The sequence below is a fragment of the Lampris incognitus genome, chromosome 19 (genome assembly GCF_029633865.1).
Source record: "Lampris incognitus isolate fLamInc1 chromosome 19, fLamInc1.hap2, whole genome shotgun sequence".
Taxonomy (NCBI): domain Eukaryota; kingdom Metazoa; phylum Chordata; class Actinopteri; order Lampriformes; family Lampridae; genus Lampris; species Lampris incognitus.
The window spans coordinates 26,231,825-26,248,388 of record NC_079229.1 but is presented as its reverse complement, the minus strand read 5'-3'; the positions used below and the strand labels follow the sequence as shown (position 1 = coordinate 26,248,388).

Here is a 16,564-nt window from a genome sequence, read left to right as displayed (position 1 = left end):
TGGAGGGGGGGGGGGGGGGGTTCAGGGAGTTCTGTTGTGTATATGTGTGTGCATGCGCATGTGTGTACACATGCCTCTGTTGTGAGCTCCACTTACCGTAGCGTGAGAAATGGTGAGGATGCCACCTTTTACTGAGCACTGCCTCCTCTGCCACACCTTCCTCAGCCTGGGGGGTGGGGGTGAGAGGGGTGGGCGGAGATGGAGGGGGGGGGGCAAACAACATTAAGGGGATTGAGTCATGTGCACATACAGTACATACACACTGTAATTCTAATGCAACTACAAATATATTCACTTATGTATTGTAATTATAAACCACATGATCAAATTATTGTACCGTGCTAGTTGGAAAGGTACACTTCAGTGTGAGAATCGCACAACAGCATGACTTGAAACAATGAGTCCGATCCAGTGGCTTACCCATCACTCTTCTTCAGCAGATAACCTTTCTTCTCGCAGCCAAACTCCTTATTGCCCTGCAGCTGGTGCATGCTGTAGCCGCCCTGCTTGCTCTGTGAATCCTGTGCAAATGAACACAAATGCATACGTATAGACACACACCACAAGTGTGCGCGCACACACACACACACACACACACACACACACACACACACACACATAGAGAAACAAAATGTGAGTGTTACAATCATACTGCGTGCAGGTTAGACCCTTTGTTTAGATCATGCAAACACACTCTCACAAGCACAAACAACCACACGCGTGCACACACACCCACGCACACACACTCCCATATGCCTACACGCACTCAATAAGCTGATCATCTGTAGTCGGGGTGCAGGGTCTGTAAATGGAGTGTACTGGCACAGAAATGAGGAACCTAGAGAGCATGCTCTAAAACATCCCTTCAGAGGTCAAACCATTCTACGGTCAAGCACGACGGAGGCCAGCATGCTCATACGTGCACCAGGACTTACTCTTCTGGACTTGATTCCAGACAGGCAAGAAAGCAGAGGGGAGATAGAGGGGACAGGTGTGAAAGATCCAACTCAGGTGTGGGGTGACGGGTGTGAGAGATTGTCTCGCTTGTGAGCCTTTTTGTCTGTCTATTGAGAACAGCGTTCTCGGTGAGCTGCAGCTAAAAGCAGGGCTCTCCGCTGTGGGTGCGATGAACAAGGGGAGGGCACAGGAAGTGTGAATTTAAAAAAACGAACGCACTAAGTACTGTGCAGACTGTCAAGACTACATTGAACATGCAGCGTTAGCGTGAAATGTTACAGTGCGCGTGAGAACCTGGGGTGCTTAGGAACGTGATTGAACGAGAAAAAATAAAACACGGTGGTGTTTCGGTGTAGATGGTGTGCCGCGTTGTCAGGTGCGCGTGTGCATTGCTCGGCCTAATGTGGTGTTAAGGCAGGCAGTGAGGGGCTCTCCACTGAGCAGCCAGTGAGGCACAACGCTGGTCACCAGCAAAGCCTACCACACACTGGCTACCAGCATGGTACAGCACTGGCCGCTCGCTCTGGACTACAAGACTCTAATTGGGACCCTGACATGCTCGGGTCTGAGATGTGAAAAGTGGCACAGATTCACTCTTCTTTCTTTTTTTTCCTTTTTTTTCAAAGTGTACAAGCTGTTTTGGTACATATGTCCGCACAAAACCCAGTGGAGTGCAGTCGTAATGTTTAACGTTTGCCTGCCGTGGTTGGGTTTCATCTGCTGTGGGTGTGAATCTGGCCAGCTGTGGCCTGGTTTGACCTGCCTACCTCCTTCTGATCCAGCTGGAGAGAGGACTTGATCAGATCTCGGAGGGCGGTGAGCTGTTTCTTCTCCTCGTCCTGAGTTTGTTTGATCTGCGACGGGATTGACACACAATTTTAGCTGAGGTAAATGTGTGCTTATACACACACGCTGATGGTTGCCTCTGCACATGCACGCACGCACGCACGCGCGCACACACACACACAGAGCATCACCAGCTAATCGATGTGGTAACAGCAACACAGCAACAACATTGGTATTACCAGTTTTCTTACCACAGATTCCACAGACTGTGTAATTCCCCATTTCACTTTCGCACAAACACACAGACACACACACTTTCAGATGACTCACAAACAATCAGCTCTCATTCAGCCTCAAAATGCTGCATCACATGAAAGCAGGCAGCGGCGTAGACAGGATGGAAAGGATAAAAAAAAAAAGGATTTGTGTGAATATTTACATTGTAGAGATCAGCTGCCAGTTTCTCAATGTACTGCTTCAGCTTATCCGCCGTCTTCAAGCCATCTTGGAAGAAACTGGAGAGTAATCGAGGCACATGTGAATTCAACTGACATCAGTTTTCATCTGAACAAATGGCTGTCATTTAGCGATAGCTTCTACATCATAGATGTCAACCGTTATGAAATACTCCCAAGGTCATTATGGTTAAGGGTAACCCTAACCTTAACTCTAAATCAAGAGAGAGAATGACAGCGAAACTGGTGTGGCTTATGTTTAATGTATAGCGCCGATTGCCCTTGTGCCTTTGGCTCTTGGCACATAGAGCTCAACTGGCACTGTCCATAGTAGATTCCAGACCTGCTTAGCACATCCTGTAATCCATTATGGATCTGACCGGGGGAGACATCTCAAATGCAGGCCCGCGGCCACAAATCACTACTAATGACCTCTCATTCTGCCTTTTGGCTCTCTCGCATACACTCTTCTCCGTTTTATGGATTCCCCCTTTGCCTTCGTTTTTACCCTGCATCCTCTGCCACATCCTCCCCGCACCTCAACTTCCCTCCACGGGTACATCTAGGGACCACCATGTCTCCAGAGCACAAATCCATCCTGCCTAGTCAAACTCTCCGTGTGTCCATACCGCTGTCCCTTCCGGCATGTGTGTTCATATACAGCGTATAACGCCGTTTTTAATATGATGGCCATGAGGTGCACGTGAACACTACCTTTTTTACTCTTCAAAAATTGACTTGAAGTCAATCATCGTACTCTTGTCTATCAACGGGCAGTAGTGTCTGTGTACTTTACATTTCCTTCCACTTTACTGTGGAGTGTACCCGCTTTACTTTTAGATATATTGATGGAGAGCTGACAGTTTTGTTTTGTTTTTTTTCCGTTGAAACTCTAGAGACAGGGATTTAAATGTCATCCATCGGTGATGGAGAAGTTCCTCTGTGCTCCAGCATTAAGAAGCAGAATACGACTCTCATCGTCAAACCTCAGCATGAGATATCGCGGATGAAAGATGAAGAAATTTGAGCTAAGAAAATGTATATCTATGCCAAGAAAATTTTGCTCCAGAGAGGAAACGGGGTAAATATTGAAATACTAGTTGCTGATTCAGCTACATTTCCCTTTTATCTGAAATTTATACTTTCACACGTTAATTTTTTTTACTCCACTTTGACCAAAAAAAAGTACTTGGTGCACATCTTTGCTCACCTAATACTGCAGCAAACAACTGGAATGGGTAAGAGTATTTCAAAACCAGTGGAAGTCTTCTCACTCATGTGACCGCAACAAATTCCTGTACATTTTACTGCACTATTAGCCATGAAAGTGATTCTGATTCAAATAAACGATTCCAACTTAATATTAGCTGTAAAAGCCATTACCCACTCTCTCCTATGTATCATCGTAACAGTCAGTCACACACACCGCTTCCTTCATTTCCATCCCGCACTTTTTTTTCTTCTTTTTTTTTTTAGTCTGTCATCGCTTCAGCCTTTCAGGCCCAGGTTGAGTAGATTACCAGGGAAGTGCATTGTTTTGGCCCGCTGTTATGACAGGACCTAGCAACGCTGCGAAAAAAAAATTGTCATTCTGTCACGGCCTCCATGCATCGCGGTGTTGGCATTCAGCGGGTGTGACGCCCACTATTTACCCACAAAACCCCACAGCTGTCAAAAGGTATCTGTGTGATGACCTGTGCATATTTATGAGTGCTAAATCTGACACTGCGTCCCAAAGACTTGAATCATGCAGATGGGAGCGCATTGAGCATTCAGGAGTTATGAAACGCGTGTGTGTTGGGGGGGGGGGGGAGAAAGAGAGAGAGAGAGAGAGAGAGAGAGAGAGAGAGAGAGAGAGAGAGAGAGAGAGAGAGAGAGAGTGAGAGCTAACCACTTTCACAGGGAGCATACAGTTGCTCATTTAGAAAGTAATCACGCATGTCTCATGGGCTGTGATCTACACGATGTTGTGTGTGTGTGGGGGGGGGGGCTCACATGCTATGCTAAGAGGAGAAGCTCCCATTTTGGACGGAGGTGGCACTTACTTGCACTGTGCGTGGTAATACTTGATCAGGTTCTGGAGGAGGTCCACCCCTTTCTTGGTCTTGATCTCGTTCACTTTGATCAGGTACTGCAAGTTGAAGACAGATGTGGAAAAGTTCAATCTAATTTTGTAATTCTGGCACCGCAGTCATGCTTTTAAAGTATAACAAGGATTATGCCGTCTGCTGTGTATTTATACGGCGATGCTTTCCATTTGCTCGGCATACAAAGATAACATGAGTTGCTTCTTTGACTTGGACGCGGAGTCTAAAGCCAATGAAAAAGTCTCCAGACAGAGTGGCTGCTAAACAAATAATTTAAAGATAATCTTAAAGCTGAATTGATCCTGTGGCGTGCCAGTTCATAGCAGTTTGCAAAGTCTCAGCTTAAGACCATTTACAGCACAGCAGAAAAAATTAATCTATTCCACAATGCCTATGTGACGCTTCTGACGCTCCTATACAAGCTCCCTATTACTGCTTATCATGCAATACAGACTGAATGTGTATGTGGGCACGTGCACATTCGCACGTGCGCAAATTTGAGTGTTGCGTGTGCATATACACACACATGTGTTTTTCTTTTGTCTGCCTGAGAGTACTCACTGGGGATGGGAGATTATCCACATTTTGTCTGAGCCTTGTGTGGGTTTTAGTGTGTTGGGAGAGGGCTGACGTGACTGCATGTTTTGGCCCATTGTGTGAATGAGCCGCAATGCTCGCAGTGCCTTGTCTGGGAAAAATAATGCAGCCTGCTGAGCACTGCCTTTCCACGCTGCCTTCGCAGCGTGGGATGAAAGAGCGAGAGCATCCTCTAATCTGGCGATTGAGTAACACGGGGAGCCAGTGAGCGAGAGAGAGGGAGCGAGGCAGCAGGCAAAAGAGGAAGAGAGAGAGGGAGAGAAAGCAGGCAGGAAAGAAATTAGGTTAAGGAAGATGAACAGATTGTGCTGCTGTCACACTGTCCCGACACACAACAGCAGCACTGGTGTTTCCAGACCTCTTGGATGTTGATTTAGGTAAAGCACCACAGCTCTGCATACTAAATCTGCAATATTTACACTGCCCTGTCACTCTCTCTCGTTTTTTTTTCCCACATTTTTTAATCATCCTTGGGTTAATCAATTTTTGTGCCCCTTGCGTTCTGCAAAAGCCCTTTATGACAAACCTGCCGGGTAAATGCCATCTATTAAGAAACACAAACAGAGCTGGACTGCGATGATACTACTAAGCTGCTTTAATTGGGGCGCAGATCAGCTTGGCAGAGCTCAAAAGGTCTCACGCGAGTTTGCCGAGAATGCTTGTGACCACCAACAGCGAATACAACGGAAATGCAGCGGGACACTAATTTCCATACAGGGAAAGAACATCTCCCCGCATCGTAAATACGAGGAAGGTAAACGACTTCAGTAAGTCAAAGTTTAAGTGCTTTAATTAAACTACTGCCGTACAGGCTCGAGGTAATAAGCTAGATTGCTGCATTACATAATTATCAGGGGGTTAAAAAAAACAACAAGAGCGGCTCACATGCTGAAAAGTAAAACGAGGAGTAGGCGCAAAAAACGCCCACCAGCAGCGATCTTTGGCAAGGTGAAGTGAATCGTGTTCAGTCTCTCACAGTGTGTTCTGGTATTCGGAGGAACATACCTAACCCACATTGGTTTGACAGTGTAGAAAATTTTACACATGACTCTCCTTCACCCACACTATCCTGAGTACAGCAAATTAGCACCGCTGCCAAGCAGAGGTCAAACAATGTCACAATTGAGGACAGCTTCCAAGGCAAGGCAAACAAAATTATACGACCGGTGGAGTGTTTAAGAAGTGTGCGTGGCAAGTGCAGTATGATTGAATAGCTTTACAAGGCGAGTATGTCGGCCAATGAGCAACTTAACATTCATCTCGGCAATTTCCTAAGTCAGATCCAATGACTCCTATTCATTCTAGCCAATGGCTCTGGCTCTCTCGTTGTAGGTACATTCAACAAAAGACTGTCAAACAAAACCCACAGTACATGGAAACGGCTGACAGTAATAGACAGCACATTAATATCCGTGGAGCACAGCTACATAAGTTGGACCCTTTGTCATCTCTCGACTGAGAGCTATAAGTGTGTTTCAGAGTCCAACTAGCTGCTTACTAAACCAAGCTGTCAAAGAAAACAAAATCAGCTCCGGCTTGAAATCGAGTTGAACAGCGATCAGTAAAAGACCCATTTAAAGGCGCTACTATATTAATCCATCACGCACGCCAGGCTGAGTGTTAACCTGTATATTTGACGTTTCAGTCTTTTAACGAATCGTTTTGTCCCTGTGTGACTTAAAGGCCAAATCTCTGATTTATTTGATCATATAAATTTGATTTGCATATAATTGAAGAAATTGAGATATAGTTTGAAAATTATATTGAAGCTGCAATACAGCCTTTGCCACTAGGCGTCGATAAGTCAGGGCGCACAGATTCGCCGAGAATGACTGGGAGTCCATTAGGCTAAAATGCTAAAATTGTTTATTAAAAGGAAAGAAAATATCCCAACATGCAATTTAGTTTAGGAATTATTAGGAACCCTTTTAACTGGTATCCAATACTAGCTTTTTTGTCAGCCTGACCAAAAACTGCTTCATATGAACACAATTTCAAGTGTGGCAGTGCTAGCATTACAGCTAACCGACGCTGTCTGGTTTTGATTATATACAGACACTCTCAGCATGACAATGTGTTTCGACACATGCAAGGAAATTGACTTTTACAGTAATATACGTGCCTACTTTCATACTATACAGCTTTCATACTTTTATCGTCGGGTTTTGCTCTCTCGTAAGTGTTTTTTCATAGTCATGTTAGTGCTAGTTTGCGTTTTGCCAAGTTAGCGAAGCCATAAATTTCTGTAAAGCAATTTTCAGGCTTTCGAGGGAAAAGTTCATGAATGTTAATTAGCAAATATACACCGAAATTGCAAGTACTTTTGCACAAATTATGAGCAGGGCCGCCACTGAATAGTGCAGCAATTTTCTAAAATACATCACTTCATATTACGTGGCTAATTCTGGAAAAATAAAATAAAAAAATACTGCTATATAAATGGCGTTTTGGGGGTTACTCGCCATAGGATTTAAGTCATTCTGCACTCCCCCCATGCTCAACAGTTTCACTTTACAATTGCTTTCTTATCACTAATGCCTAGTCCACACATACATGGGTATTTTTGAAAACATAGGTTTTTTCTATGCGTTTCGGCTTTTCGTCCACACGCAAACAGCGTTTTAGGTAACTGAAAACTGATCTTTTGGAAAACTACTTCCAGGGTGAAGAGTCTCAGAAACTCCATTCTCAGCGTTAGCGTGTAGACAGGGATAATGGGATTTTTGGCCTGTTGGCTTTTTCTCAGGCTTCTTATTGGCCTACATGGCTTTAGGGTTAGGGTTATATCGCCACCTGTTGGTTTGGCATACTCTTGGCAGCACATTCATTGTGTTGTGTAGCATGTCCCCAATGACTGCTGGGATAGGCTCAGCATCCCGCAACCCTGAGTAAGGATAAGCTGTTTGGATAATGGATGGATAGATGGAGTAGCATGTCCATCCATCCATTATCCAAACCACACATCCTGCTCTCAGGGTTGCGGGGATGCTGGAGCCTATCCCAGCAGTCATTCCATCACAGGGCCCACACACACACACACACACACACTCACACCTAGGGACAATTTAGTACGGCCGAGTCACCTGACCTACATGTCTTTGGACTGTGGGAGGAAACTGGAGCACCCAGAGGAAACCCACGCAGACATGGGGAGAGCATGCAAACTCCACAGAGGATGACCCGCGACAACCCCCAAGGTTCGACTACCCTGGGGCTCGAACCCAGGACCTTCTTGCTGTGAGGCGACCGTGCTAACCACTGCGCCACCGTGCTGCCCTTGCATAGCATGTTTTTGGCAATTTCATTTGTACAGAGATTTTTCCTTTTAAACGGTGCTTGTGTGAATGGAGTTTTTTTTTAAGAACGAAGCGGGAAAATCCCCATTTTCAAAAATACCCATGTATGTGTGGACTAGGCATAAGAAACAATAACTGGGTACTGATCCCAGCATCCTAACTTGGAGTCCAGTTCAGGAACTTTGGCGCAAGACTTCCCTTCTATCTCCACCATGTACAAATAAAAAACTAGGAGAGTGCACTCAGCAGAGTACAGATCTCTGCCAGGCGTATCCCCTTCGGACTTGGACTTGGCGACAAACCACCCCCCTTTTTTTTTGTCTACTGGGAGAAGGGGCCCTTATTAAAAGATTTCAGATGTGTTTAACCGTCACGGTTTTCATGATTGAATGCAAATGACGTTCATTCATTCTAAAGCAATAAAACGACGGTAAGAAAACATAGCTCAGCCATGGGAAATGTTTTATTGCAACTCCTGAGGTGCTTTCCAGCTGTGACTATGATTAATCCTACCCTTGAAATCGTATTTTATAGCAGAGATTTAACATCAGAGTCTATGGCACTTCCACGTCTAATCCCCCTCATGATGTCAGTTTAACAAACATGACAGCGAGGTGAATAAGGTGAATTTTTGGTTCATCCAGTGTTCCTCCAGTTCTCCTGTGCTGAGATCAGCACTGAATGAGTTTCCTACTTGTGAAATATGACCAACATCTCGTTTACTTTCAACACTCATACCCGAATACATACTAATGTTTTGGTTTTGATAGTCGCTGCCCGAGCTACGTCAACTGTGCGCATGTGTGCAGCGACAGAGAGGAGCACTGGTCGAGCGAGCTAGAGAGTGAATGAAGAGAGGGAGTGGCGATAGCGAGAACAAACATTTTCTGAAAGTTTTTCATCACCGCTACTACGAGAGGTTCTTGATCATACAGTCATAACTGTGCACAAAACATTTTGGGCTGATAGGCCCAGTGGTTTGCGAGATTAGCCACGGAGACACACACACGCACACACACATGTACACACACACACGACCAAATGCATAATCCCCTCCAGGCTATCGCCTGGCGAGGATAAAAAAAAAAACAAACCCTGATCTAGCAGATGTAGATGCTCCAACCCACTGAGACCTACAATGAGAGGGGCGGCTTAATGGCTAGCAGTCTGCACTGGTTACAGACCTCGCACATCTGGAGCTGGAAGAGGCGTCGCTCCTTCTCCATTTCCTCGGCGATCTCGGCCCCGGTGATCTCCGTGCGGATCATCCCATGCTGCTTGGCGTGCTCCCGTTTCTCCTTCTCTATCTTTGTACTAAGTAGGAAAAGCAGGATGTTCAGAGGAAAGCACTTGGCTGACTCATTCGCGTGATGTGTGAAGCACTGTGTTCAACAACAACAACATTTCGGGACGGCATGCACAAGATCCCTACCTAGCGGCAAATCAACATTATACATTACAGTAAACTGAAAAACAGATGTGATGCTCGGGATACCTATGTAGATTTCCAATCGCACACAGTAACAGCACACTTACAACTTGGCTTCGTAGTCTTTCCATGCTTTGTCAAAGGGCTTCTTTATGTCCTGTGAAGAAGGAAAAAAAATGGAGGGACAAATGTCAGCCAATTACAACGAGGTCAATACGGAGTCAGAGTGATTCGCAGATCTGACTCTCCGTCACAGCCCACCCCCACATGATTTATTTCATTTCCTGCGAGGCCGGTAGATGACACGTCCCTTTTGTATCCCCAAGCCTCATGGGTTCATGACCCATTTTAACAACACGCGCGCCTCAAGCACAACACAAGGACAGTGTTTACTCCCCCAAGATTTACAGTGGGGTCTTTCAAACAGAGGCGGACTTCAACTTGTAACTCCCCCCAACCCCTTTTTCTCCCCTCTTGCCCCGCCATCTTGCCCTTCTCACTTTCAGACAGAGACACACACACAGGACACGTATGTTCCTCCATGCAGCGGTCAAGAGATAAATGAGGAGATTCCTTGTCGGGGGGGGGGGGGACTTTCAGCCCTCCCGAGCCCCCCAACCACCCCCCACCGACCACAGAAGAGAAGGAAAGGGAATGAGAAGAGTGTTCGGAAGTGCAACGGTTTGACGATCAATCTTACCCCCTTCACGCCTTTCAAATCCCCCTTCAGCAGCGAGTCCAGGGTGAAGATCACATTATGGCTGAGGCTCTGAAGCTGTGAAGGAACATACATGGGGAGGGAGAGTTACAATTTGGCTGGAGCAAAATTAGCTATGGCCATAAGTGACCAAACACTGTGACCTCCGGTTATTTTTGATTTATAGAAGACCCGTTTTTCATCAGATCAAAATGAACTCTGCTGAGACCTGTGTTAACCGCAAAATCCCCAAAACCATTTCTCAGATCACAGTGGCAGTTGTTTTTTCCACTTTCTGACAAGAATATACCACATGCCTTTACTACAATGGCTAAAACAGGTTCAACACCTGCCCGACTGTCTCGTCCGAATCCCTATTCCAACAAACGGCGAACTCATCGATCAGTTTTCATCGCAGAAATGAGATCACGGATGAATATTTTCTGTCATAGCATTCAACACAAAGTTCATCCATCCATCCATTATCCAAGCCACTTATCCTAATCAGGGTCACGGGGATGCTGGAGCCTATCCCAGCAGTCACTGGGCAGCAGGCGGGGAGACACCCTGGACGGACAGCCGGTCCATCGCAGGGCCGACACATTCACACCTACGGGCAATTTAGTATGGCCGATTCACCGGACCTACGTGTCTTTGGACTGTGGACTGTGTATATTCTTACCCCTCTAGTGTCATGCAAATTGCAACCTCCAGGTCTGTGCTGGGGCAACAAGGCCATCATGTGGAGTACCTTACATTGTCACCACAAGCCACTCAGTGGTGTCCTGAAGGGAGTAAATCTGCTCCCTGGGCCACCGGGGTTGAATTTTAATTCCTCACCCCTTTTGAGTTAGCTGGGGGATGAAAGGAGGAAACAAGGAAAGCGAGTGAGACAGGGATCCTACATTCAACTGTACAATGTCTGGCTTGCAGACAAGAGGGAGGATATCAGCGATCCTTTTTAGATAAGCTTTAATGATGACTTGAATGACGACATAAAGTTCAATACTTAACTGAATCAAAACACATCTATTCTCAGCAGCTGACGTCATTATGTTGACCCCGTGTGCCTGTGTTTATTTCTATGATTGTAATCCCCGTGTTCCTTTTATCCCACTGTTAGATGACCTTGGGCTTCCAGAGAGGTGCCAAATAAATACACGTTATCATTATCAAACTCTATAATGTGCTTGTTTCACCGAGTTAACTCGGTGTATCATAGCGGAGGCCGTTCAAGAGGTCAGCAAACGTGATGACGTGAAGTTAAAGCATTATGCCTCTTGACAGCAGAGAGCAAGTTCCTCCTATTGAGGCGTGTGCAAAGCGTCGCCGCGGCCCGCGGATCAAGTTACCGCCCCTGTGCTCAGCGGCTCCATCCATTACAATCAGCAAGGTCATTTACAACAGAGCTAAGCATTTAAGTGCCAGTTGTCTTCAGCCAAGTCCACACAAACACACAGAAATGGTCAAGGAAATAAACAACACTTAATGGACGCTAATGTGTTTCTTAAGTGCCTCTGGTGCATATGGCCCACGTCAGAATCAATCTCCTCCTGGCGGGATGCCTGACTGTCGATGTGCTCTCAGGACCCATCCTAGAAACTGTCTCTATCGCTCTCTCTCTCTGAGCACGATTCACATAAGTTGAGACGGACTGACTAGACCGTTGTTCGTAGTCTTGTAACAAATCCCATCAAATCGGCACAGTACCCAGAGCTGACTTACTCTATACCATGCTTACACTGAATTCAGTAACACATACTGGGCATCTAGGACAAACACTGTGCATCAATACTCATTTGTAGTGCAGGCACATACCATCGGCCCTTGGGGACGGTTATTGAGGCCAAAAAAAAAAATCCATTCAATAAATTTCTCAAAATGAAAAAGACAGAGGGAAGTGGGGGGGGGGGGGCAAGAGCGAGCGAGAGAATGAACGATAGGGAGGAATGCAATGGATAATTTCACTTCTACGGCTTTGACAGACAATATGTAGGCAGTGCCAACAGGTGGCTGATTTAAGACGGTTTCAGGACACAGGAACACATGCATGCACACACACACACACACACACACACACACACACACACACACACACACACACACACACACACACACACACACACACACACACACACACACACACACACACACACACACACACACACACACACACACTAGTTCTGCTGAGTGTATTTATGGAGTCTAATCTCGCTGCCAGCCACACAGGAAGAGAAAGGGAGAGAGAGAGGGAGAGAGAGAGAGAGAGAGGGATTGGCTCTTCTTCCAACAACAATCACTCACAAAGGATTCAAACAGGACACATTATTCAACAGAAACGTCAGGGGAAATCCACGGCGGGCGGATAAGAGCCCTGTCTGAAAATAAAAGACACGGCTAAGAGCGAGATGCAGCAGTCAGCTATACTGTCTCCAGTGCCACGATGGCTCCGACAGTCAAGGCTTTTTAACAATTAGTGCAGAGGATCGAGGAAAATGTCCTTTTCAGCTGAATTCCTCAGGCAAACACACACACACACACACACACACACACACACACACACACACACACACACACACACACACAGTACACTCTGTAACACACAACTTTCGGCCTTTCACTCCAGTAGCACTGTGATTTCCATGAACGTTGTCACTTTGGCCTCACCAGGTTTTTGAGCAGGGCAGACAGCTCCTTCGTGAGGGAGGAGAACTTGACGAACGCCGTGCCCAGGTCGGGGTTGTCCCTGCTGATGAAGTTGCTGCCAAACTTGTCCAGAGCCTGGGCGTAGTTCTCCTCATTCTGGACGTGATCTGTTGTAGGAACAAGACGGACGGTCAACCAGCTACCACTCCACTTGCCGAGGCGGACAGCTAAAGCCGATTCTTATCAAAACACATACGAATAAATGATCCTCGTGTGCTGAGGATGTACCCTACAGAGCGGTGGTCTGATCGCTCTGACTGAAGTTCACAATTTCTCTGCAGTTGCAGTAAAAGCAAAACTGCTACAGTGGTAAACTGCTGCAACGTGTTGGAGCAGTGCAGTAAACAATGCAGTTTACTGAATACACCGGTGATCCCTGATCAGTTAGGACTCTCAGAGGGTTTTTGCATATAAATCTGACGCAAAGCTTTAACAATGATCATATTTCCAGTCAGACGTTGACAAAGCGAGTTTTGATCATTTGAAAAAAACAAAACAAACCCCCCCCCCACAAATCAGGCGTGTTTCCATTGGCCGATTTTGAGCAATTAAACAATCGTCCTGTGTGCAAGACGACGCCATTAAAAACATCTTAGAGGAAAATGGGAAAGGACTGACAAGAATGACTTGCCATTGGAGAAGCTAAAAAAAAAAAAAGAAGAAAAAAAGTGTTCATCCTCCTTTATTGCATAACCCCTTTACAGACACATCAACTCTTCCACCACAAGGAAGCGAACAACTTGTTTTTCTTTTCTCTCTCTCTCTTTTTGCGATATCTTGGCAGTTTGGTTTTTGGATATTTTCACATTTTCATTCATCATTTCTTACTGGCACCTCCAAAAGCCGCATTTTAAATATCTGGATGGAAATGCAGCTCACGGAGTGCACGGTGTTTACGAAACCGCCCGCTTAACAAGGTGTTTGCTGCCATATGCTGGACGCAGCACTCGGCAGGAGCCGTCATTCAAACAGCAGCCATCTGTCTTTGTCATCAGGAAGTGGACGGGCGGCTATTTGACCGGTGCCAAGCCCAGAGGAGGGCAGGTGAGACGGGCATCCTGCCGGTCCACACGGAGGAGAGCTAACCAGGCCTCATGTGGAGGACTGTCTGACTGTCCCTCCGTTCAAACGAGAAGATGCTGCCGTCATTAAAGAGTGGAAAACTACTGCTCACACACCAAAACGAAGAAAACAACCTCAGGTGCTGGCTGCAGGGACAGCCTGGACACACACACACACACACACACACACACACACACACACACACACACACACACACACACAAAATACCATCGACACTACAAAGGCTAAAAGGAATATCCGCGTTCTGCTGGAGATATTTAAGAAATCTACATCATGGCACCGCTGTTCTGGGGATTTTTCTTCTTTTTTCATCTCACCAGAGGACGGCGGGTTGTTCTGAACCAGCGCTCATCTGCTAAACACATTTAGGCTTGATCCATTTAGAGGCAGGCTCTCTCACCTTGTCCTGAATTGTAGATAGCCTTGACGGATTTCTTCACCTTCTGCAGAGAAGTTCGGTCCTGGTCCAGCGCCTGACAGAGGAGAGAGACCAAGAATGCTGTAAAACATTTAGGGCGGTTTCATACTGGAAGGTGAACGTTCAGATCAACAGATGAGCAAGACGGGTTTTCTCTCCCCAACTGTACCCGGCCTATTACCCCGCTCTTCCGAGCCGTCCCGGTCGCTGCTCCACCCCCTCTGCCGATCCGGGGAGGGCTGCAGACTACCACATGCCTCCTCCGAGACATGTGGAGTCGCCAGCCGCTGCTTTTCACCTGACAGTGAGGAGTTTCACCAGGGGGGCGTAGCGTATGGGAGGATCACGCTATTCCCCCCAGTCCCGAACAGGCGCCCCGACCGACCAGAGGAGGCGCTAGTGCAGCGACCAGGACACATATCCACATCTGGCTTCCCACCTGCAGACACGGCCAATTGTGTCTGCAGGGACGCCCGACTAAGCCGGAGGTAACACGGGGATTCGAACCGGCAATCCCCCATGTGGGTAGGCAACGGAAGAGACCGCTATACCACCCGGACGCCCCCCCCCCCCACTTTCTGTTTTATTTGGGGTTTTTTTACCAAGTCAGCTTCTCTGATGCTAGAAATTGTTTTTTTGTTTTTTTTACCCCATAGAAATAAAACCCACGTGCATTTACTGACACGTGCACCCCGTGATGTGCACACGCACGTGCACACCGACACAGAAGCATGACAGGCTTTCTTCCAGGTCGAGCGACGGACGGTTAAAACTCCGACAGTATTCACATATTTTGCAACCATCTCCCCGCAAATCTCCAAATCTTGCACAGCTCCACGTTGCTATCTGAAATCCGTTTTTAAGAGCAGTCTGCGATTCTGTCCACAGGGCCCTAAACACAGGCAAGCTACACTATTCGATGTGTGCCCCGAGTGTGACGCCAAGAGCTATCTGAACTTAAACTGCATCTCCACTGAACACGACACAGGGCCTCGTGGTTCCACTGCAGGTGAATTAGTCGGGACCATATATCAGTTGATGCACTGCCTCTGACTTTGTCTATTGGCAGGTGAGTACACGGATGAGCAAATACTCGTCCTCTAGATGGTTCGAGAGAAAACAAACAAGCAAAAAGCAACAGAGAACAAACGCGATCACAAATATGGGTTATATCTAACAACGGTGCGCGATCAGAAAAAAAAATCATACACATGTATTTCAGACAAACGCAATGAAGCAGCAGCTGTTCTGCTGAATCACATCTGTGTTTCTTCCACATTTACTTAACTGTCACGATGATCCGCCCCCCCGCCCGCCGAGACTAGCAAACACAATGGGAATTCGTGATATGTCTCTGCTGCTTACAGCCCACTGCTCAGAAAGTACCGACCACAATTGCAATTACAGCAGACATCTCATCGTTTAATTACCCAAATAAGAGCTATTTGTAAATAAAAGTAATAACCATGGAAACACATCCTGGAGTGCCCCTTCCCCTCCGACCAGTCCCATCCCCGGGAGACTTTATTCAGCTGGTCCCGTTTTCTCCTTGGTGCTGACATGAAAATGGGTTTGCCTCGAGCCAAAGTTGAGTTTGGATATCTGTCGACAACGTGTACCGTAACACAACAAAAATCACATCACACTTCCATAATGAGGTAACTCTCAGTTATTTACGGGCCGCATTATCCCGATTACAATCTCTAATAGTTGTGTGATGGTCGAATCAAAGGCAGATGTTTTGTTTATTGGGCGAACTGGCCTGTTTACTTTAACGCTGAAGGACCTCCTGTTCCCTTTTGCTGCATGGCGAGCACGCCGAGAACAACGCTGATGTCATGCGTTTACCACCGCTGGGGGCAAAGAAACTCAGCTCGCATGGGGCATAATCTACCAGTCACACTTGCAAAAAAACCTCCCCGCCTGCGCCCCGTTCTCGAACACGGTTCCCCTTATTGCGTCGCTCTGTAACGAGAAAGCTGAGATGATAGTGAGGATTATTACGCTGGAGTGCAGTTTAGCAGAATTGGATAGATAGCCTCACAGAGGAAAA

General features: G+C 46.6%; 1 protein-coding gene across 2 annotated transcripts in view; it reads right to left on the bottom strand.

The window, feature by feature from the left end:
- asap1b (ArfGAP with SH3 domain, ankyrin repeat and PH domain 1b) overlaps positions 1 to 16,564 on the bottom strand; it is a 55,081-nt gene that overhangs the window by 20,414 nt on the left and 18,103 nt on the right. For both annotated transcript variants that reach the window (XM_056299536.1, XM_056299537.1), the window contains exons 2-11: positions 14,494 to 14,566; positions 12,972 to 13,117; positions 10,308 to 10,382; positions 9,715 to 9,764; positions 9,363 to 9,492; positions 4,244 to 4,329; positions 2,183 to 2,258; positions 1,725 to 1,811; positions 421 to 521; positions 97 to 166 (exon numbers count right to left, since the gene is read on the bottom strand). In XM_056299536.1, the coding sequence (XP_056155511.1) occupies positions 97 to 166; positions 421 to 521; positions 1,725 to 1,811; positions 2,183 to 2,258; positions 4,244 to 4,329; positions 9,363 to 9,492; positions 9,715 to 9,764; positions 10,308 to 10,382; positions 12,972 to 13,117; positions 14,494 to 14,566 (894 nt within the window). The remainder of the gene's footprint in view (positions 1 to 96; positions 167 to 420; positions 522 to 1,724; positions 1,812 to 2,182; positions 2,259 to 4,243; positions 4,330 to 9,362; positions 9,493 to 9,714; positions 9,765 to 10,307; positions 10,383 to 12,971; positions 13,118 to 14,493; positions 14,567 to 16,564) is intronic.